This window comes from Anopheles coluzzii, chromosome 2, assembly GCF_943734685.1.
Source record: "Anopheles coluzzii chromosome 2, AcolN3, whole genome shotgun sequence".
NCBI classification, from domain to species: Eukaryota; Metazoa; Arthropoda; class Insecta; order Diptera; family Culicidae; genus Anopheles; species Anopheles coluzzii.
In genome coordinates this window covers 85,089,914-85,113,724 of record NC_064670.1, presented here as the reverse complement: position 1 = coordinate 85,113,724, position 23,811 = coordinate 85,089,914, and the positions used below count along the sequence as shown (strand labels likewise).

Below are 23,811 nucleotides of genomic sequence, written 5' to 3'. Positions count from 1 at the left end.
ATTTATGTTCTCTTCACGATATAGTTTTGCAACTTCATTAGTAATTGATTCTTTTAATATCCTGTAATCTGTTTCATCATTTTTCAATGGTATGTTTTTTTATTCGAGGATCTATCAACATTGCTTCCTGAATTGTGTCATTGTAGCGAGTTTAATTTTTTTATCGAGACTATGCTGAATCACACTCATTACCAATTTCGCTTCGTTTGTTAAATCTTCAATATCAAGGGATGTCATTTTATCTTTCAATAATTTAATTAAAAGTCCAGTTTTTGAGAGTGTAACCGATTTTACTGATGATATTGTTACAGTTGCTTCGTGAAAAGGTTTAAGGATTTCTATTGTTTCTTCTGTGGTTTTCCAGTGGGAGTTTTACAAACTATTTCTTATACATACTCCTAAAGCTGCCTTATTTAAAAAAAAAACCGATGAAGCATATCGAATGTTGAATTCCAACGTTCATTGGCATGTCTTGCTTTAGTTTAAATGTACTCATTTTCAAATTTTGTTGGACTTGGGCTAAATTTACAGTCGCTTGAGGTCTTTTTTTGGAATGCATAACTATGCGTTTTATATAATCAACTATAGATTCGATACTTATTTCTATTGCGTCTCGAACTACTAGATATAATGAATAAGCAAAGCAGCCAAATTGTGAAATGTTAAGCAAATTTGTCGCAAGTATCATGTTTTTTTTACCGAGGGAGAAGCCTTCATTACCACCGTAGCCGGCAATAAAACTTACAGTGTGTGCAAATTAATCCGGTGCAAAGCTCACCCACGAGGGTATTACCACCGACAAACCGATGTGACACTTGCGTTACAAAACTGTCCCACAAGAAAGTACTGTCATTTGCAATGAAGGCGATTACTTTTGTCAAAATGAGCTCTGTTCGCGGCTGCTTAGATGAAAACAACTTTTCCAAGTACAAATGGCGGAGGAAGTGTTAGGCAAGATTTTATGAAAATAATTGGACAAAATACCCAGAAAAATCATTTGATGGGTTTCCAAATCAGTAGAAATGATGTGAGATGCGGAGAAAATATTCTTCGTTCTGCGTTGGGGAGAAAAACAAAAAGGCGTTTTAGCAGTTTCTCCCCTGTGTCAGTGTAGTAAGCGAATCATTATAGAGATGGCGCTAGTGTTTAACGTATTTTCATTTGAAATAAGGAGACAACTTTTGAAGCTAATTTTGTTCACGTCGGTTTGTCGGTAGTATTACTTCAACTGAGGGAGTACCATGTTTGAGGCATTATCAGTTGTAATTGCTTTGATTTTGTTTTAAGCCACTCTGCTATATGCTGTCTTGTATGTGTCTGCTTAAATTCTTCACATTGCAGCATATATGAATTCATTTCAAAATCTTCGTCGATGAAATGAGCAGTTAAGGCGTAAAAAGATTTTTTGTCTAAATTATTCCATCCGTCAGAAGTTACAGCGATATACTTTACAGATGCTAGTTTACTTTTAATCATAGAAAATGTCTCGTTACATATGCTTGGAAGAAGACTGTTTGAAAGAGTTTTTCTACTTGGTAAAGTGTAATTTGGGTTTAAGTTTTTCAAAAACAAATGAAATGATTTTCCCTCAACGACCGAAAATGGAAAATAATCCTTGCAAATCGTTATCAGTAGAAATCGGTCTAAACTCTGTTTTTCGCTGGCAGAAATAGGTTTGTTTACTGAAGAAAACTGATTGATTCGGCTCTGAGTTGATGCACTAAAATTTGAACTAGATTGATCTGGATTATCTAATGTAGCTTGTTCGATGGTAGGAGGAATGTTCGTGTGTTTTGGGGGGATGTTTTCAAAATGTGAATGTTTATCATGCCGCCACATGTTTGATAGAACAGAGTTATTTATCATTTTATGGCAATTTTAGATTTGACATTTTTATCAATGGCCGTGAAATGATTCCAAATTTCCGAATTACTGCGAGGCATTTTGTATTGAACTCTATGAACATAACAAACAAAATAAATAAATTGTCATCCTTAGTTATAAAAAAATACTCACATAATAATTTCTTTCAGATTATTATCAATACACAAAACTGTTCACTGTAAATCAAAGATAAACAATGCTACAAATTTCTTCTGATTCTAGATTCACACTTTATTACAAGGGTAAATGTACCAGTATTGGGCAGGTTAGTGCATTAGTTTCACAAAAACTGCTTGTACACTTACAATTCTTATTACTTTTCATGAAAGTGACGTTATTTACGTTATTTAAGTGACGTTATTAAAACAAAAAAAATGCATTTTCTAACGATTATCATGAAAAAGCAAACACTGTTTTTGTTCCTATTTTCGGCCGGCTGTGCTCCTATTTTCGGTAACGCAAATACGGGTCGATAAATGTTTTAATCAATGCCAATAGGTAGACAAAAATATTTAAAACAGTTTTAAACTCTCGCATTCCAAAGATTGATGTTGAAAAGCACTTAAATTAGTAAATTTATGTTACCCATTTTGGTCATTTTGCTGGCATTTTTTACTGTCTTTTTGACGTGAGTTACAAACAAAGTAGGCATTGAAGAAAAGAGACATTCAGCCGTACCGGCGAACTCGTTCGTTCCTGGGAACGTTCGCCGCGACGCTCATTTTCACTCATTTCATAGCCCTGTGGATGAAAAATTAGAAAACCGTATAGATTTTATACTGGCCAACCTAGTGGTACAACCCTGTCCACGAGAAACATTCGTCGCTCATGAGTGGACAGGGTTGTACTGGCAGGTTGACCAGTAAAAAATCTATACGGTTTTCTAATTTTTGATCTAGAGGGCTATGAAATGAGTGAAAATGAGCGTCGCGGCGAACGTTCCCAGGAACGAACGAGTTCGCCGGTACGACTGAATACCAGCCATTACGTCTACAGAGTACGGCTCCGACTGGCTCACAAATTATTATTTTTCTCTCAAGTTATTTGATTATTTACAGTTAAATTGGTGATATTTGAAACAAGTAATGTCGTTTTATGTGTCGTCATACGCATTGTAGTGTTCTGATCGAATTATAAATCAATATTCAGTAAAATAAAAAGTGTATTATTCAGCCATACCGGCGAACTCGTTCGACGAAAAACATTCGTCGCTCATGAGTGGACAGGGTTGTACCGCTAGGTTGTCCAGTACAAAATCTATACGGTTTTCTAATTTTTGATCTAGAGGGCTATAAAATGAGTGAAAATGAGCGTCGCGGCGAACGTTCCCAGGAACGAACGAGTTCGCCGGTACGGCTGATTGTTTCATATTTCGACAGGAGCCCACAGCATTGATCTGTCAAAAATCAACATTCACCGCGTACCTATTTTCCGCCGCATTTAAAGTGAATAATTATTTGTTTTTTGTAATTTTAAAATTTCTGGCGGACTAGAATAAATTTTGCAACCAAAGAATCTTTCATAAAAACCACACTTTCATTGTTTTAGTGCTCTGGTTCTCTTAGTAATGAAACCTGCCGAACTATTGGCGATAGCAAATCTGTCGAAACATGTTGAACTCTGCACATTTTATTTGATATTTTAAAAATATGCAAGAAAATTATGTGAAACTTCCTATATGAATAACAAATGAGCATATCTCTATTTGAAAAATATGTGTTGAGACAATTTTCAACGCGTTTTTGTGTGATTGCACGATTTTAGTTATCCTGCCGAAAACAAGTACACTACCGAAAACAAGTACACTACCGAACACTGGCACAGTTTTTTGAAAATGAAGTCACTAACAAAAGTCTGAACTCCATACCGAAAAGGGATATTGTTATGGGTATCACTTATTTAGTTACGATTCAACAATATTCAGAAAGGCATCAGTATTCCAGTCAGACGTTAAATGTTTACTTATAGTTGAACAATTTTCAAAAACAACTTAACACAGTTTATTTGGGCTCGAAAACAGAGCGTAATACAGAGGTCGATGCATAACTCGATTTTGGTCAACCATTTTCATATGAGGTTTTTGACAATTAGATGAAAAAATGTTTACTAACATTTCCACACAATCAAACACTTTTTAGGACCAATTTTGCTATTACTGCACAAAAACAAGTGTAAATATACATTTCCATCACATGAACGCAACATAAACAAAAACAGCATCCACTCGCCGTACATTTACCAACTCAATGGAGCTCACTGCAGATATCCAACAAGCAGCGAACGATACCAACACTGTGGAAGCTTCTGATAGCTGCAACCACTACACTCATCGTACTAAGGTGACTAGTGATATTAGTGCTGGGCACTGCCGAACAAATACAAAATCATCTTCTGATCCTGTTTTGAACCATGATACCACGAACACTGGCATAACAGAAAAAGTATGGTTATACTTCACGAACATCAAATCGCATGTCTCCGCTGATGATATGCGTGTGTGGCTTAAAGCTGTGCTGCCAACCGACAACATAGATGTTTACCGTCTCACGAAAAAGGGTGCAAACCTTGATTTGATGTCCTTTATATCGTTTAATGTGAGTATTCCTAAATCACTTAAGGATCTGGCGCTTCAATCTACTATTTGGTCAGTTTCACTTACTGTTCGTGAGTTTGTTGATCGTGGCCTACCAAAGCAACGTATACATGAAAGGGCCCGATTTGACCCTTCTGCGCTTACTTCGCATCGTTCAAGCAGTGCAAATTGCTCTTCAGCTGCGCCAAAAAGCACCGCTCATCCGGATCATTTTTTGGATCATCGATCGCCATCCCCACAGCGCGGGAATCAATCACTATCCCAGATGACCGAGATCCTAGAGGCTATCCAACCGGAGTTTCCTCCCACACCCCCTCAGTTATCACCGGGGGTGTGGCTTCAATCACAGAACAATCTCAGCAACACGAATCGCTCACCAGAGATCAGCCCGTTTGCCAAACGGATAGCTCACAATTAATAGACCCCTTCGTGATCTATTACCAAAATGTTCGAGGCCTTCGCACCAAATATAATGAATTGCGCCTTTCTGCGAATGAATCAAGGTTTGAAATGCTTGCCCTTACTGAAACCTGGTTAAATGAATCGATTCCATCCAATATGGTCCTGGATAGTGATTCTTACAATATATACCGTTGCGATCGCAGCAGGTTAAACAATGAACGATCGCGTGGGGGTGGTGTGCTGCTTGCATGTTCCAGTCGTTATCCGTCTGTGGCACTTAACATGAATCAACCTACGCTTGAAGCTTTATGTATTCGTGTTTCTTTTCCTAAGTTTCGTCTTTATGTGGGGATTGTTTATGTGCCACCGTATTTGAGCAGCGACCGCAACTATTTCGAATCCCTTTCTGCTTTCATCAGCGATGCATACAAGCATATGAAACCGAATGATCATCTTATCCTTCTTGGCGACTTCAATCAACCGGCGTTAGGGTGGTCGCCTGCAGCCGCATTCCTGCTTTTTGGATGTGTTAAATTTGCATGAACTCTATCAGCTGAACGGGGTGCATAACCATTCAAATCATTATCTGGACCTGGTGCTCTCTAACTCTGCTGCTGCTGCTTGTTCTTCTGTGTATCCTGCTTCGTCACTGCTCCTGCCCCAGGATGGCCATCATCCTGCTCTGGAAATTGCGTTACCGTCTTCTTTATTTAGGGCTAGTAGGGTTAGGAATGAATTGCCTTCTGCTCCTAATTCATTGAGTGTTCGTTATAATTTTCGTCTTACAGACTATCGTAAACTTAATTCTATTCTATCTCGTGCCGACTGGTCTTTTTTTTATCAATGTACATCGGTCAACGAGGCTGTCCAATCGTTTAATGCTTTGTTAACCTCTGCACTCCTTTCATGTACACCTATTTTTCGTTCCCCTCCTAATCCTCCCTGGTCCAATCGTACTCTTCGCAACCTGAAAAAGGATAGAATGAAATATCTTAGGAGGTATCGTCTGAACCGATCTGCTTTCAACTTTCGTTTATTTAAGTACGCTGCCTCTGCGCATCGACTATACAACAGGGCTCGTTTTGAGGCCTATTCGAGTAGACTGCAATCGCGTTTCCGTTCTGATCCAGCATCCTTCTGGCAATTTGTTAGGATTCGAAGAGGGTGCAATACGTTACCTAATGAAATGGTACTTGATTCTCGAACTGCCTCTACGCCTGTTGAGATCTGTGAGCTATTCACTGCACATTTTTCCCAAATGTTTGAGCCACCGGTTAGTAACCCTTACCTTATTGAGGGTGGGCTACTCTACACGCCAGAGAACTTAATTAATCTCTCCGATATTTCGGTTAGCTCTGAAACAGTTGTACAGGTGTTATTTGGGTTGAAACGTTCTTTTACTCCTGGTCCAGATGGCATTCCTGCCTCAGTTTTAATAAACTGTAAGGACGTTCTTGCTCCACACCTTGCTAAAATTTTCAACCTTTCACTTTCTCTCGGGGTCTTTCCTGCTCTTTGGAAATCCTGTTGGCTTTTTCCGGTACACAAAAAGGGATGCCGTAGCATGGTCTCTAATTATCGGGGGATAACTCAAACATGTGCCACAGCCAAAACTTTTGAGCTATGTATCTTTCCAACCATACTTCATAGTTGTAGTTCCGCTATTAGCCCTAAACAGCATGGGTTTATGCCTGGTAGGTCTACTTCTACTAATCTCATGTCTTTTGTTACCAATATTTTCAGATCTTTTGAGGCAGGTACCCAACTTGATGCAATATACACTGACTTTCATGCTGCATTTGATAGTTTGCCCCACTCTTTACTATTAGCTAAACTATCTAAACTTGGTTTTGGTGATAGCATTATTAGCTGGCTGTCCTCATACTTAAGTAATCGATCTTGCAGGGTTAAAACCGGGTCGTACTTATCTGAGGAGTTTTTTTGTACGTCAGGTGTCCCTCAGGGTTGTGTGCTAAGTCCACTTCTGTTTTCTTTGTTCATCAATGATGTCTGTAATTTTTGTGTTTTGGTACTGTGTGCTTTTATTTAACAAAATAACTTTAGTAAACTAACACATTAAAAATTGTACACGTATAAAAAGACGATACGCGGTAGAAAACACGTCCTGCTACGACGGCACCCGAAATGGAAGAGAGCCGATCTCTCTCGCTTTGCCGCCGCGCGAAGTACCGACGAACCCTTCGGCTACGTCGGATGCTGTCGGTTACCAGACAACACCGAGTACCTGTGGCTGCGTACTGCGCCCAGCGTAAGACCGCGCTTGCACAACATCTCTCCCTGTTAATTGAGCTGATAGGCTCGAAGCCGACGGGGGAGTCTTCTAACGCGAGAAGACCTACGTGGCACGCCTATTTGCTGCGGGTTCGTACCTTCTGTAGGATGTTCGGTCTCCAGGGCCTGCTGCGGTTGTGGTGGTGTGGAGGCCGCAGTGTGTTGGGATGTCTCAAATGCAGACTGATCAGTAGAATGGGTTGCCGGTACATGATGTCCACTCTCGGGCTGACTGGATGCCTTCCATTCCGCCAACAGCACGTCAAGGGGTAGCTGAGCTGCTGGTGATGAACCGTTACCAACTCGTCGTCTCAGCTGATTCACGTGACGCCTTAACAATCGTCCATCTTCGGCAACGATCTCGAACATTACACGCCCGCAGCTGCGGACAATCTCCCCTGGGATCCACTTCCACGAGTTGTTGCTAAAATACTTTGCCCAAACTGTGTCGCTGCGATGAAATCTGCGAACTGATGAAATTGATGATGATGGGGAAGATTCTTCACGCGATGAAGGAGGTCGCAATAGCTCCAATGCAGTTCTTATCGGGCGACCGAACATTTCCTCCGCTGGACTTCTCTGCTGTTCGAGTTGAGCATTTGGTGTAGAACGATACGTCATCAGGAAAAGCTCCAAGTCCTCATCTAGCTTACTCTCCTCCGTTCTGATCTTCCTCAAAGAACGTTTAAGAGTATCGACGAATCGCTCCGCCTGTCCGTTCGACTGTGGGTGAAAGGGAGCCGTAGTAATATGCTCAATCCCGTTGTGCTGACAAAACTCCTTGAACGGACCGCTAACGAACTGTGTGCCATTGTCGCTGACTAAGGTTGCAGGCATACCGAAACGAGCAAACAAGTTCCTTAGAATGGTAATCGTGGCTGTTGTGGTGGTGCTCGTAGTTTTGACGATCTCCGGCCATTTGAAATACGCGTCGACTACAACCAGGAAATAAACGCCCTCCCAAGGACCCGCGTAATCGATGTGAACTCGGTTCCAAACTGCCGAAGGTTTTGGCCACGCCATTGATGTTGCCCTTGGTGGTGATTTTGCCGCTGCTGCACATGCCTCGCAGGAGGCCACATAACGTGCTATGTCGTCATCCAACTTAGGCCAATATACGTAGCTACGTGCAACCGCTTTCATCCTCTGCATTCCCGGATGTCCTCGGTGTAGTTGATTTAAACAGCGATTGCGCAGCTTCTCCGGGATGACTACTCTCTCTCCAAAAAGAATGCAGCCATCCACGTTGGTCAGCGATTCCCTTCTATCGTAGAGCCGTGCAAGATCTGTTCCGTAAGCTACATCGCGAGGCCAACCATCTCGCACGTACTTGTAAACCTTCTGGAGCGACGGATCTTGCTGAGTGTAGAGCTCAATGTCTCTGAAACGAATAGGGAATGTTAGTAAGGCATTTACGGCAACTGACCTGAGATCCTGCTCTAATTCGATGCTTGCTACGATGTATTCCGACTCTGGTTTCGCATGGTTTTGTATGAGGCGAGAAAGAACGTCGGCGTTGCCAAAAGAACCAGTGGGGATGTATTCGATGGTCATGTCGTAAAGCTGAAGTGTTAATGCGAATCTCTGCAATCGATTAGCTGTATACGTTGGAATCCCCTTTTTGCTTCCAAAAATTCGCACTAATGGCCGGTGGTCGGTTTGCAACGTAAAATGTCGACCGTATAGCATCCGATGGAATTTCGTTACAGCAAATATGATGGCGAGACCTTCTCGATCGATTTGGCTGTAACCCTCTTCAGCCTTACTCAGCGCTCTAGATGCGTGTTGCACCACCTTAAGAGATCCATCAGGAAATTTGTGACTAAGCGTTGCCCCAAGTCCAATAGATGAAGCATCGGCCGAAACCACAATGTCAAGCTTCGGGTCATAATGTGTGAGCAGGAGGTCTGAAGAAAGAACGGTTTTGAAACGCTCGAACACTTTTTGGCATTCCGGTGTCCATTCAAATGTGTTACTATTTTGCAGCAATTTGTCCATTGGGTAACGCAGATCTCTAATACTTGGGATGAACTTTGCATAGTAGTTCACCGCACCGATGAATGATCGTACTCCTGAGATATCTTTCGGTGGAGGCAGTTTTTTAATGGCTTCGATCTTCAACGGGTCAGGTCTGAGGCCTTGGCTGTCTATAATATGCCCTAAATAGCGGATTTGTGGCTTATTGAACGCACACTTTTCTGATCGTATTGTAAAGCCATAGTCTTGTATGCGTTTAATTGTTTCCTCCAGGGCGATGTCGTGCTCTTCTTGCGTTTTACCACCGATAATCACGTCATCCATATAGGCTGATACTCCGTTTATGCCGGCGAGCATCTTGTCCATGATCTGCTGGAATGCTCCCGGTGCTACTTTGATGCCTGGGGGGAGTCTATTGTAGTGGTAAAGGCCTCGGTGTGTGTTAATCGTGAGCAATGGCCGACATCCTGTCTCTATTTCCACCTGGAGAAACGCATCTGAAAGATCGAGTTGTGTAAATATTTTGCATCTAGCCAGTTTAGAAAAAATATCCTGTGGTAACGGAAGTGGATACTCATGCGGGTGTAAAGCTGCATTCAGGCCGGTCGAATAATCGCCGCATAGTCGTATCTGTCCGTTAGCCTTCCTGACCACTACCACTGGTGCTGCCCAATCCGAGTAATCGACAGGTGATATAATGCCCAAGCCTTCCAACCGATCGAGCTCCTTGTTGACAATCTCTTCCATTGCATACGCAACGGGGCGCTTGGGACGAAACACTGGACGGACATCTTTTCGTAGCTGCAGATGAACGCTGGCTTTGGTACAAATCCCCGTGCCATGGAATACCGACGGAAATTTGTCCTCCCAGGACCGTGGATCTGCTTCTTTAATGTTGTTGCAAAAATTATCCATCGGGATCGTTCCTAGGGCGAAAAGATTAACCATGTCCGCTCCCAACAACGCCAACTCCATTTTGGACACTCTTATGGTAGCTCGCTTTGTACGGTTTGCAATGGACACGTTCGCTATGAACTCACCTTCCAGTCTGAGGACGTCACCGGATGCTGCTTTGGCTCTTACCGTTACTGGTGTCAGATATGGTTTACCCAACTGCTTCCACATGCGCTGGCTGATAACCGAGATATCCGAGCCGGTATCCAATTGTAACCTTGCTGATTTATTCTCGATCTGGATGGTTACAAATTTTCTGTGCTGCTGGACACTGCAGACGTTGACTCGTACCACTCTGGTTGATACGGATGGTCGCTGGTGAAATTTCTTATGCCTCGTGCGGCGGTGTGAGGAAGCGCAATGTCCCTCTCGATGACCGATGCGACCGCAATCACGACACTTGTGCGCCTTGTACGTGCATTCCCTGGACCAATGCAATGCACCACAAAGCCAACACGGATTACGGGGTTTGGAACCAGTGCTTCTGTCAAACGGTTTGGAGTTTCGCTCATCGTTCCTCTGGTACCGCTGCTTATCTCCACCCGCATGGACCGCGTGCACACGTTCGCTCGTATCGGTCGCGATCATAGCACTATCCGCTTTAACTCGTGCTAGCCGGTGGCAATCTTCTGCTAGCTGCGCTAGGGTTGCATCTGTGCGCTCTTCCATGCTAGCAAGCAGCCTGACACGAATATCACGATCACATTCATCCTTCAATCCGCATACCAGGACGAGACATTTGAATTGCTCTTCTGTCATAGATGCAAATTCAAAATCGACGCATGCGCGGTTTACTCGGCCGGTGAATGACAAAAGATCCTCGGAGCGCGATTTGGTGATGCTCAAACATTTATACCGCTTGCTTAGGGTCGACTCCATTTTGCCAAAAAGCACCGTGAGCTTTTCCACCATTTCTGAAAATGAAAGGTCACGGGGGGCACGCGGTAAAATGAAATTGGTGAAACGAGCATACTCGCCTGCTCCTAACTTTCGTCCAAGGAGTCGAACTTTTGCTGCGTCGTCCAAACGGGATGCATCTTGCGAGAAAAGATCATCGTATCGCGCGTACCATGACTCAAATGTGATGTTGGCTTCCGCATCATGATGAAACTCGGTAATGTTGCCAGCAAGAGCCTCGAGGATGAGCTCCGGATTGCTGGGTTTCCCGGAAGGTTGAAGCTCACTATAATGGGTCGCTGGTGTAGGTTGCTGCTGTTCCCGTTGCTGCATAAGCTGAGAAAATAGTTGCTGCTGCTGTGTCATTTGCTGCTGCTGTTGGGCCATTTGCTGCTGTAACAGGTGCAGCATTTGCTGTATCATTGTGATGTCCGATGTTGTTTGCAACGATGGCGCATTCTGCGATGGTGGTGGATGCTGTATGAATGCTGCGTTCAGGACACCATTCTGCGACAGCCGTCTCTGCTCCTCGGTGATCGGCGTCTCTTCGGGGCTTACCCAACAGTCAAAAGCCGAAGATTTTATATTGACCTTTCACTTTTTCTATCTGTCTCTCGCTCTAATTTGAGCGATTTTCCCCTGATGAGTGTCCCCGAGCCTCCTCGTGTGGTTGTTGTTGTTGGAAGTTGAAACCGAAACCCCTTCGTGCGCTGCCAAAATCAGCGAAGAACGAAATCGAGTGGCTCAAGCAAAAAAACGTAAAAAAAATGACGAACGAGTGTGCTGTGACAATAACACACACACGCACGCACAAGGCGACACCCGAAATCTGGTGCGATACCGGCTTTCAGTGGAGCAAGTACACACATGCACACATTTGGCCACACCACGGTGATCCTACACACAGCCACGCACTTGGCGATACACGCTGTGTGGTGCGGTGCGGCGGACGTTCAGAATTCAGTGGTGCAAATACACACATGCATACACTTGGCGACACACGCTCTGCTGTGCGGTGAGGTTTGTGTTCTGTGTCCAGTGGTGCAAATATACACACACACACGTACTTGGCTACACACGCAGTACAGCGCGGTTGGCTTGGCAGAAGCGCATACACACAATCACGCAGTAGGCTTTACTTTCAGTCCAGTGAGGTTGGTGCTCGTGTGGTGTTTCAGCGCTTGGCGGATAAACCCCGTAAAAAATGGAGTTTTGTTTAATTTGAGGTAAGTAAAAGTGATTAAAATTATCAACCAACATCCACCCTTCTAATTAATATCATTTTTCTTCCATTTCATGTGTGTTTCACGGCGAACGGAGACAACAAAACCTGTGGCAGTGTCGTGGTGTTGGAGATGGTGGCCCGTACAGTGCAGCGAGAAGAACTAGGCGCGACAGCGATGTGGAGCAGAAAGTGCTGTGCTGATTTTAATTTTTCTTTGTGCGAGTGTAAAAAGTGTTTTTTTTATTATGTGCGTTAATTTAGAATTAAGTGCAGTGGTAATTGTGCATGTGTTGTGTTTTTTTGTGTATTTATGTTATATAAAATATTCAATAAATCGAATCATGTTGATATAATGGTTCGCACTGTATCATTTTGGAAAGAAATCCTGGCAAAAAAGGGGGAGGGGGCTAATTAAACGAAGGTTCGTGCCGAACCCCGTTCGGGTTTTGCTTCGGCTTCGGGTTTGCTTCGGCTTCGGGACCCGACGGATCGGTTGAATAATTTCGCCAACTCAGCTTCAAAGCCAGCTTCAATCTCAGCGGATCTCTGAGTGCTGGTGACCGGTGGGTAGGCTTCGAACGACGAGATCCGTTCGCCGCGGCTGTCAGAAGGCGCTCACTTGGCGCTCAGTTTTAAAATAACGTACCATTGAGAGACCGTAAGGAGCGCGCGAAAGAATGAGTTCTACCTGCCGGGGTCGAACGTTCCCGTTTGTATGGGGAGAAATCCGCGAGGTTTTGCGCTGCGGATTTGGAACGAATGTTGTTTTCAATGTAACTTTTTGCTTTAAAATTTGCTTTAAATGATGAAAGTGAATTGAACTTAGAGGTATGTCCCATTTTGAAAATGTTTTGTGATCTTTTTCAAAAAAAAAGTCTTTATCAGTTTTGAAAATGTATATAAAAAACATAAAATATATCGAAATAGAAATATAAATACAAATATCTGTAATAAAAAAGTTTTTAAAGAAATAAATATATACATATATATATATATATATATATATATATATATATATATATATATATATATATATATATATATATATATATATATATATATATATATATATATATATATATATATATATATATATATATATATATATATATATATATATATATAGATATTTGAATATTCATGTAAAGGTCAAATTTAATGTTTTTTTATATAAATTCATAGAAACTTCATAGAAAAATATCGCTAAACATTTTCACCATGTAAATAACGTTTATAACTCTTTAAAATAATATCAATCAGTATTTTTATACATTTTTATAAAGTAAATCCAATCCTGTTGTCCCTCCTAAATTTGAAATAACTAAAATTCAAATTTAAAGAAATTGAGTAAAGCTGTCTTATAATTGATAACGAATCATCCAATAACGAATGAAATCCAATACCAACGACAAAAAAAAATCAAAATTCAAAACATAACAATCCTTGAATCGTAGATATTAACGTCTTTAAATGCTTCACAGTTGTATCTCATGATGCTCATTCTCTCATGAGCGTCGAACGGATTTCGTCGTTCGAAGCCGGTACTCGCCCCGATTGTCTCTGTAAAACGTGTAAAGGAGGGAGGATCATCTAAAGGTAGTGCGTATGTCATTTCTGTTTTGTATTTTTCCCAGTCACCCTCTTCATATTTTCACCAGGGACGTTTTTGAGGGCTGTGGGTTAGTTGATGGCTATGGACAAAAAGTGGATGGTGATCACTGCCATGGGTATCGTTATGAATGGAAACAGAAAAACTAGAAGCTTTAGAAGAGGAGAGAGCACAAATATCTTAAATAGTACCTTGTGCACTAGTGGGACTGGTACGTGTTGCCGTGGTGTTATGAATTAGGTATCAAAATAGTCCTGTAGCATATGGCCACGGGTATTAGAGCCGGGATTTCCCCAGGTAGAATGTTGGGCACTGAAATCGCCAAGAATTTTTAATAGGTGGCGGTAACTGTGCTAACAGAGTTTCCATTTTCTGAGCAACAATAGAAGGAGATAGAGAAGAAGGAAGGTACAGCCTAACAATTGTGGATTCTATTGTTGAAGATATTTAAACGGCTATTGCGGGTATAAAGGTAAAGGATGATAAAGGCACCCGCACCATTACTACAGCAAACCACCATCATTTGTGCAACATTGATCAACGGGAGGATTGTTTGTCCCATCTCAGTCTTTTCTGAAGTTGGGAATTTTCCAAATAGGAAAGCTAACTTCCAAAAGCTGCATCCCGATGATAATCTGGCCAAAAAAGACAGGGATAGTGATAAAACGGGTGTAAAGACAGTTACGAAATATCGAGTTTACCCATAGAAATGATTAAATGCTTTACGTTGCTACGAGTGAAATTAAAAATGAAACAAATTAATCCCAAAGCCGCAATTAAAAAGCTGCTAAAATCTAATCGAAAACGACCAAAAGAGTAAAAAAGCAGGTAAACAATGGAAAAGATGTTAATGAAAAAAATAACAACGATTATTAACAAAACGAAATGTATTGTTGTTAAACTGTGATAAAATTATACAAATATCAAACGCAGCAAAGAGCTGATTGATGGTTCAACCGTAGACGCACGCTTTCGATCGTAGTGAGATGCGATTCGCGATTCGATGCATACGGTACAAAATTCAAAATTGCAAACAGGTGTAATATTTGCTGCTATGTGCTTGTATTTAAACGGCAAAACATTATTTTTTTTTACGGGTAGGAAAGATGAATGATACAGGTAGATGGTGCGTATGGGTTCTTCTCGCATTTTCGCACCCGCTCTCGTTCGTTGCCTCGCACTCCTGATGGTATTTATAGTGCGCGCCAGCCTCGTCTGTCTCAATCCGTTTCAAGACTTGAACGAGTGAACACGTGCTATCCTCTCACACACCAACGATCAAAGAACTGTTTGTGTTTGTTCTTTTTCCTAGAAAACAATGGATTCTGAAAAGAGCGTCAGAGGAACCGTGCAACGGTCCAGCGAGGAAAATTACCCCACACCAACCACCACCACCACCACCACTACCTCCATCATCACCACGAGCATCGCCACCTCCACCAGTATCACGAAGAAGCGGTCAATGCGTAACCAGGGTCTCAATGAGCAACCGGGTCCTAGTAAGCAGCTGAAGGTCTCCGTTTCTGCACTTCCCACCGCTTCACGGGCTGCCGCTCGGGTTACCGCTCCAACCATCGTTCCAGCCACCGTCCCTGTAAGCGTTCCAACTGACACGCCTTCAATAGCTAATGCTCCGACCGATTTGCTGCAGCTGATAACCGAGACGTTAGCCATCTCAAATCGCAGCTTGGACGACCTAGCCAACACAAATCGCCGCTTGGACGAGCTAATCGCACAAAATGAAGCGCTTTACGAAGAGATCACCGTTGTTCGGAAAACCTTAACGGTTACGGAGGCTATGCTTAATCGGATTCAAACGGCGATATGTCCCGATTTGGATGAAAGCAGTGAGTCCGCCGAAGAGTAATACATGAGAGATTATGTGGATTGACTGTGAGTTGGTAAGCTATCCCACAAGCGCCTGAAGAAAGTGATGCTGCTCGAAAGGATAAAATTGCGTTGGCCAAATTCCTCAACGTGTGTGAGCTGTTCCGGAGAGCTGCCTCAACATTAAAAGCCTCCATAACAGCGACATATACCAACGGCCGGACCCGTGGCATCACGCGATTGCCATCCGTACAGCACAGTCGTCATCCAACCGTCGCGTCAGCATTCCATCTCGGTCATCACCTACAGTATACAATCGACAGTTTCAATAAGTTAGTTTCAATAATAGGTTATCGATGCATTCTTAGTCAGACCACTCGCGCTTTGTATAAGACCAACCGGTCGACTCTTATTATTATATGTTGGTATTTTTTTAAACGCGTATTGCGTTATGTTAAATATACCGGTTATTTTGAGCATTTTAGTGTTAAGCAAAGTTTGGTAAAGCGCGTGAATTAAAGTTGTTAGTATGTTTTCGTTTTTTAAAGAACTACACAAATATCGTATTTTAATAATGTAAATATATTATGACATTGACTATAAAAATCATTCCAAGTCTATCAAAATACATATAATTTTTAATTATTTATCTTCCTGATTTGCAAAACAAAACACTAAGTTGGATTATGGGAAGAGGCATATTTTATACTTTTATTATTAAACAATACACGTGTGTACCAGCAATATTTCTCATTATGTACCTAATATTGAGCCAGTGATCCGTACCTGTAGTTCCTCTCGTACTGCACAGGAATTCCGTTAAGATAGTGACTATAAGCACACATCAGTAGGGTAAAACTAACCTGTCTCACGACGATCTAAACCCAGCTCACGTTCCCCTGAAAGGTTGAACAATCCAACGCTTGGTGAATTTTGCTTGAAAATGATAGGAAGAGTCGACATCGAAGGATCAAAAAGCCACGTCGCTATGAACGCTTGGAGGCCACAAGCCAATTATCCCGGCGTTGTTGAGGCCGGCCAGCGTGCGATGTTGTTCGGTCGCACGAACCGACGCGACAAACGGTCCCTGCTAGTAGCTGCACTAGACGTCAGGAACGCGTTCAACACGGCCAGCTGGCAGGCCATCGCCACTGCGCTGCAGGCGAAAGGTGTTCCTGCCGGCCTCCAACGCATCATACACAGCTACTTCCAGGACCGGGAGCTGGTGTATGAAACCTCTGATGGCCCGGTAATGCGGTCCGTCACGGCAGGGGTTCCATAGGGGTCTATCCTAGGCCCCACCCTGTGGAACACGATGTACGACGGTGTGTTGGACATCGCCCTGCCGCCCGATGTAGAAAATTCTAGGGTATGCCGATGGTGCTGCTGGTCCCAGGCACTACCCTGGACACTGTTAAAACTGCTGCGGAAGAGGCCATCACAGGAGTGATGGAGTGGATGGCTCAACACCATCATAGGCTGGCGCCGGCAAAGACGGAAATAGAGGTCATTTCCAGCACTAAGGCCCCGACGCGGATCACAGTCCGAGTAGGCGACGTGGACGTCACCTCGACCCGCTCGATCCGCTATCTCGGCGTGACTTTCCAAGACAAGCTGTCGTGCGTGCCGCACGTCAAGGAGGTCACCGAGAGGGCTGGGAAGATCGCCGATCGTCAGGTTGCTGCAAAATCATAGCGGACCAAGAGCGTCGAAAGCGAAGCTGCTAGCTTCGGTGTCCGAGTCCGTTATGCGCTATACAGCACCAGTTTGGAGCAACGAGCTGCGAAAACGTGAGCCTGGTCGGTTGCTGGAGCGTGTCCAGCGAAAGATGAGGGTGACACGAGCATTCCGCACTGTGAGGTACGAGACTGCCACCCTCCTGGCTGGTTTGACCCCTATCTGCCTGCTGGTGGATGAGGACGCCCAGGTCTAGAACTGCGGCCCGCCGTGCAGATCTTCGGCTGCGGCAGGCGTGGTTTAGGGAGAGAAGACTGCAAGCGATGCAGGACGTGAGACGTCTGTATGGGGAGCGCGGTTCAGCTTCAGCATCCTCCATCAGCAGCGATGACGACGACTCAGACGGCCTAGAACGCGCGGATAACGCAGCCGGACCGACCGTCTGGAAGGCGCAACCGCGCAAATCAACGTGATGACGAAGCCACGGACCGTGGCCTGAGTGCTGCAGAAGAAGCCACAGCGGTGGAGGCGGAAGTTGCCTCCCGCTAGGCCCTCTGCCTTAAACACCATATCAGTGCATACGAGCAAAAACAAGCGTCCCAATTAAGGGAAATGAGAGGTTTTCACTTCAACAGAAAAAATAAAGATGAAAGGTGCTTAATGCACGGAAATAGTACAGGCAATTAAGCCAAGCAACCCCCTTCAGGGTACGCCTTCGCGGGCAAAAATGTAGGGGTGAGGGAGGGTTTTCATATTTGTACAAATAAAAGAGCCCATTTTGGTCAAAAAGAAGCCAGTTATCCTGGTTGGAACAGATTTTTGGTATGTGCCAGTTTCTGCAACAGGAAAAGGAGGAAGCGAAGCGTCAGGAGGAGAAGATGGAAGCGCAGATAGAAAAACTTGCCGCCGCACATCAGCGTGATAGGGACGTGCTGAACTCCCTCCTCCTGGCGGCAAAGATTGGTGCTGGACAACCATCAGCAAGTCCGTGCCAACCCCCTACTCCACTGCCTCGACGACCATCTGCGCAGCAGCAGCAGCAACAACAGCAGCCGCAACGGCAGCAGCAGCACCAGAAACAGCATGAGCAGGAGCAGCCCCGCGCATCAACGTAGCGTACAATCATGCCGCCGCGCAGCGAGGCATTAACAGCCGCGACAGGAGAAGTCATGCCGGGACTGACCTTCAGCGAGGTGGTACGCCGCAGATACCGCGGCCGGGCCACTGGTAAGCCACGTTCCCAGCAGCAGCCGAAACAGCAGCAGCAACAGACAGGGGGTCGCCGGCTTGCAGCAACAACAACAGCAGCAGCAGCGTCAGCCACAGCGACAGGCGTAGACGGGTAGCCTCGGTTTACTTAAAACTATCTGTTGATTTTATTGTCTTTCACAAATATGATTTTAGTTAAAGTTGTTTATAAAGATTAGTGATACTGAGGAATTTTGGTGGCTGGTTCCAGATTCAAGTGCTTGAAGAACACTTGCACTGTCGGTAAAAATTACGTTCGGTTTGTCACTGTGTAGACCTTCATCAGCAGCAATAACCAGGGCTATTGCTTCTGGAGTGAAGATTGAGGTATAGTCTTATATTCGGATGGCGCTGTTGTCGCTCATGGAGTAGATTCCACAGCCAGAGGAACCGTTTTGTACTGATCCGTCTGTGAATATGAGATGGTGGTTATGGTATTTTTGCTGAATGAGTTCGGCAAAATGACGGTTAGCAATGACACTATTGCTACCAGCCCGAAGCTGATTTTTGATGGTCCAGTCTATTTGTGGTGGGCGGCAGTACCAGGGGCGACAACCGATTTCGATGAGTTTGGTGACTGGGGGGAGTGTTTGATCTGTGAGCGTGGTGAATTCGGCGTTTGCCCTTTGAATAAGGGCATCGGCCTTGACGTTTTTCCTCATCATTCGTCCTGCAGCTGCTACTATCTTGTCGGTGATGATGTGGTCCAAGGGTTGAAGTCCGCTTTCACACAGAAGCGATGCTATGGGGCTCGTGACGAAAGCTCCAGTAACACAGCGGATGGCGGCATGGTAGAGTGGTGTAATTTGTGTTTGGAAATGTTCCCGATGCCAGTAAACTATTTCAATGCCGTAGATAAGTATTGGTATAAGCCAGCTATTGATGATTTGAAGTTGTGTTTGGCGTGAAGCGGGATGTTGCCCAGTACCAAACATTCTGAAAAGATTAATACGGTTCTTTTGACCCGTGTTGTGAGTGCTTTAAATGTTAGGCCGCAGGGCCATGGGGCTTTCGCAAGCTGAGAAAGCGTTCTCAAGCACTCATTTAAGTTTCTCAAGCACTCAAAACTTGTTCTCAGACGCGAGCTCGTGGCCGTCGTCAATTTTTCTCACTCTGAGAAACTAATAAAGCCACTCAAGCTTTATTTGGAGCTTTAAATAGAAAATAAATTTTGAATCCCATGTTTTTAACTTTTTCAATTATAAACATTGAATACATTTTCCAAAGTGATTACCGATAAACGAATAGCACAATTACCCATATTTCAGTTAGTTGATCGCTGCATCCTCAACTTTCTCAAAGATTCTCAAAACCGATTTTGTTCCGATTCGACAAAAGCTGAGAACGAGGATATCTCAAAAGCACTCATGAGTGTTTGAGAAAATGAGCGTTGAGAATCCCCATGGCCCCGCGGCCTTAAGTGACGATCAAAAGTCACTTCTAGGATATCGGCTGTGCGTGTGTTAAGAATTACTGAGTTATTGTATATTATGGATTTTAGATATGATATTTATGATATTTACTATTGCATATGATATGTTGTTTGCTATTGCAGATGTGAAGTATTTAGGATTTAAAGTGTGAAATTTTGTCCAACGTGACTATTTCTGAACTATATTGACTCCTTCTTGCAAAGTTGTGCGTGATGGAATGAATGTGAAGGAACCGATACAAAGACGAGCAGTGCGAGATGTATGCCGGAGACTCAACGTGGTTTGGGACACGTCCGACCAATATTGATTCGTTACCGTCCGGGTCGTTTAGGAAAATGCAATACTTTGAAAAATTGTGTCCAATGCGATCGTTTTGATTTTATTTTCAACAACATACATTAATTTCTTAAAATGGTTATATTTCTTACTAAATATCCTAATTATAAATATAATTCTCCAATGTATGCAGTAGCGAAATTACTATGAGCTTTTTACCCTCCTTAACACTGATTGTTACCAATTTGCATCGTACATCTTCTACATGAACTTGCACCTGTTTTGCATAGAATAGACGAGCTGCATGATTCCGTAAAAAGATTGCGTTGTTGTTTAATGTATTTTCATCGGAAAAAAAATCGAGTCAGATTTTACTACGTTTTAGGCCGCGGGGCTACGGGGCTTTCTCAAGCAGAGAAAACTTTCTCAAGCACTCATTTAAGTTTCTCAGGCACTCAAAACATGTTCTCAGACGCGAGCTCGTGGCCGTCGTCATTTTTTCTCACTCTGAGAAACTGATAAAGCCACTCAAGCTTTATTTGGAGCTTTAAATAGAAAATAAATTTTGAATCCCATGTTTTTAACTTTTTGAATTATAAACATTGAATACATTTTCCAAAGTGATTACCGATAAACGAATAGCACAATTACCCATATTTCAGTTAGTTGATCGCTGCATCCTCAACTTTCTCAAAGATTCTCAAAACCGATTTTGTTCCGATTCGACAAAAGCTGAAACTCATGAGTGCTTGAGAAAATGAGCGTTGAGAATCCCCATGGCCCCGCGGCCTTATAAGTGCGAAATATTATTTTTACATTATTTTTCAAAAGGAACCACTCATCTCGCTATTACCTTCTGAGTAAGAAATCTTTTCTGACGTGAAGAGAGATCTTTTTTTTTTCGTCGGATCATCGGATATGTTTTCCGTCGTTCTTACCAGCAATTGTGATTTGTGAGAGCTCTTTCAGTCTGTTTACAATTTGTGGTATAATATTAATCCCCGTGCGTAACAAATGTTTCATTTATCCATTCGGAAGTGCGTTGAAATTAATCAAATACTTGTATAGTGGCCCCAATTTATCAACGTCGTCAAACATATGCTTAAAATTTTGCTCATTGCTGGTAAAAAAAGAAGCACCATATAGCGTGAAATATTCGCGCACGAATCGTTGGAGCAATTCATCTGCTAATTCATAAAATGAAAAAAAAAAATGTAACCGCACAGAAAAGTAGCTTAAAATGGTCGTATGCCTGTTTTTGTAACACATGCCAAAGAGTTATTATACTTGGATAATGAAGAAGAATTAGGTACTCTGCATCTCTTGAAAAGTTATGGTGGCGCAAGGTTCTTAGCTTTCTTGTAATTTCAGACGGTAATTTAACTTTATCTATTACTAACGAGGTGTAATTTATTTGCGATTCATTCCACTTCATTTCCATTGAAAATTTGCCCTTCTTCCAGGACCTATTCGATCTAGGTGTCATGAGGCACCTGATGAGGTGAAGCCTATGGTAGGAACATGTCGGAATCTGTCAGGTCGATCAGAGGAGTGTAGTATTTGCAATGCGTCTTGTACAGGGCTTGAACTCTCTATGCGTTGTTTTCGGTGCATCTATCCCGTCAAAATGCAACCGATGCTTGGAATGGACGTAGATAGTTTCCTCAGTGCATTTTTGGCAGCAATCATAGCCCGAATGCGCTGCGACTGCTGAAATAAGCGTAAAAACTGCGGACTTTGTCCGTACTCGCTAGTGCAATTTTGTGTTTCACTAGCGCATCTAGCAGCGGCTGGTGGATGCTTTTTGGAATGGAAAGTTGTCCATTATTAGAATGCATTTACCGATGCCCAAATTTGCTATTTTTGTTTTGAGATCGCTGACGAACTCAATAAAAAATACTTTGTTGATAGCTGAGTTGCGATGTTGGTAGTGTACGGCCGCGGGGCCATGGGGATTCTCAACGCTCATTTTCTCAAGCACTCATGAGTGCTTTTGTGAAATCCTCGTTCTCAGCGTTTGTCGAATCGGAACAAAATCGGGTTTGAGAATCTTTGAGAAAGTTGACGATGCAGCGATCGGCTAACTGGAATATAAGAAATTGTGATATTTGTTTTTCGATAAACACTTTGGAAAATGTATTCAATGTTTATAATTGAAAAAGTTTAAAAAAAAACATGCGATCAAAAACATATTTTCTATTTAAAGCTCCAAATAAAGCTTGAGTGGCTTTATCAGTTTCTCAGAGTGAGAAAAATTGACGATGGCAACGAACTCGCGTCTGAGAACAAGTTTTGAGTGCTTGAGAAACTTAAATGAGTGCTTGAGAACGCTTTCTCAGCTTGAGAAAGCCCCATGGCCCTGCGGCCTACGATGCGCTTCCTTGTCATAACGCAAACAATTGAAATATTGCGTGAACGAAGGGCAGGGACAACCTTCACTACTCGTTCACCAACAGGCGATTGTCCATAAGCAACACGCATTTTCACCTCGAACCCAACTTCAGCGAAGAAAATTATGGCATCATCGACGTATTCGTTCTTTAACTGCAAGAACCTTTCAGCATAAATCTTCCGATCTTCTTTCAATCCTGACAGTACCACTCGCTCAGCAACTTTATGAACTCTTTTGAAGGAGTAGTGCAAGCCTTTTATAGCTCGAGCTACAGTCCTAGTAGATACTACGACTTGATGATGTTTCCGTAACTTTGCCACCAACGTGTTCAATGATTGTGAGCAATCCTAGTCAATCAATTCTCGGATACTAGCAATCTCACATTCTGAGCTTTTTCGTATATGGCGTTGTTCGTTTTGTTGCCTCAATAACACCGCTTTCTCGGTACCCCTTTACGATGCCGTGTACCGTAGAATAACCTGCTGTCGCAACAAGGATGGAGATCTGGTCAGTAACCAGCCAGAGGTTCTCTCGCGGTGGGCTCAGTACTTTGATGAATTACTCAATGACCAGTTTAGCGAACAGCTAGAAGCGCCACTAGCAGATAGTGTCATGCTACTGCCACGTAGCATAGAAGAAATACGAAAGGCTATCCGTCGGCTGAAAAATAACAAGGCACCCGGAACCGACGGAATTGCAGCTGAACTGGTCAAGAATGAAGTTGCACGACTGGAAAACGAAATCCATCAAATAGTTACTGAGGTGGGATAACGAATCGATGCCTTGTGATTGGAATCTCGGCATCATCTACCCCATATACAAGAAGGGAGACAGGTTGGACTGCAACAACTACAGGAGTATTACGGTGTTGAATACCGTCTATAAAATATTCTCCCTGATCCTTCAGGATCGGCTTGTCCCGCACGTCGAAGAGATAGTAGGAAACTATCAAAGAGGATTCCGAAACGGAAAATCAACCACTGATCAGATCTTCACCATGCGGCAGATATTGGAGAAGAGCGGCTGAATACAGAAACGACACATACCATCTCTTCATAGACTTCAAAGCCGCATATGATAGCATAGCCAGGGTAAAACTGTACGACGCCATGAGCTCATTTGGAA

The 23,811-nt window shown here is 43.2% G+C and overlaps 1 protein-coding gene across 1 annotated transcript; it reads right to left on the bottom strand.

Annotated features, from left to right (window-relative positions):
* Window positions 1–5,351: 5,351 nt before the first annotated feature.
* On the bottom strand, window positions 5,352–11,422 carry LOC125908407 (uncharacterized protein K02A2.6-like). The gene is made up of 4 exons (XM_049611140.1): window positions 8,879–11,422; window positions 8,598–8,734; window positions 7,240–8,552; window positions 5,352–5,392 (listed from the first exon to the last, which is right to left on the bottom strand). Exons 1-4 carry the CDS (start codon window positions 11,420–11,422, stop codon window positions 5,352–5,354), a joined length of 4,035 nt encoding a protein of 1,344 aa, XP_049467097.1.
* Between the last annotated feature and the right edge of the window lie 12,389 nt (window positions 11,423–23,811).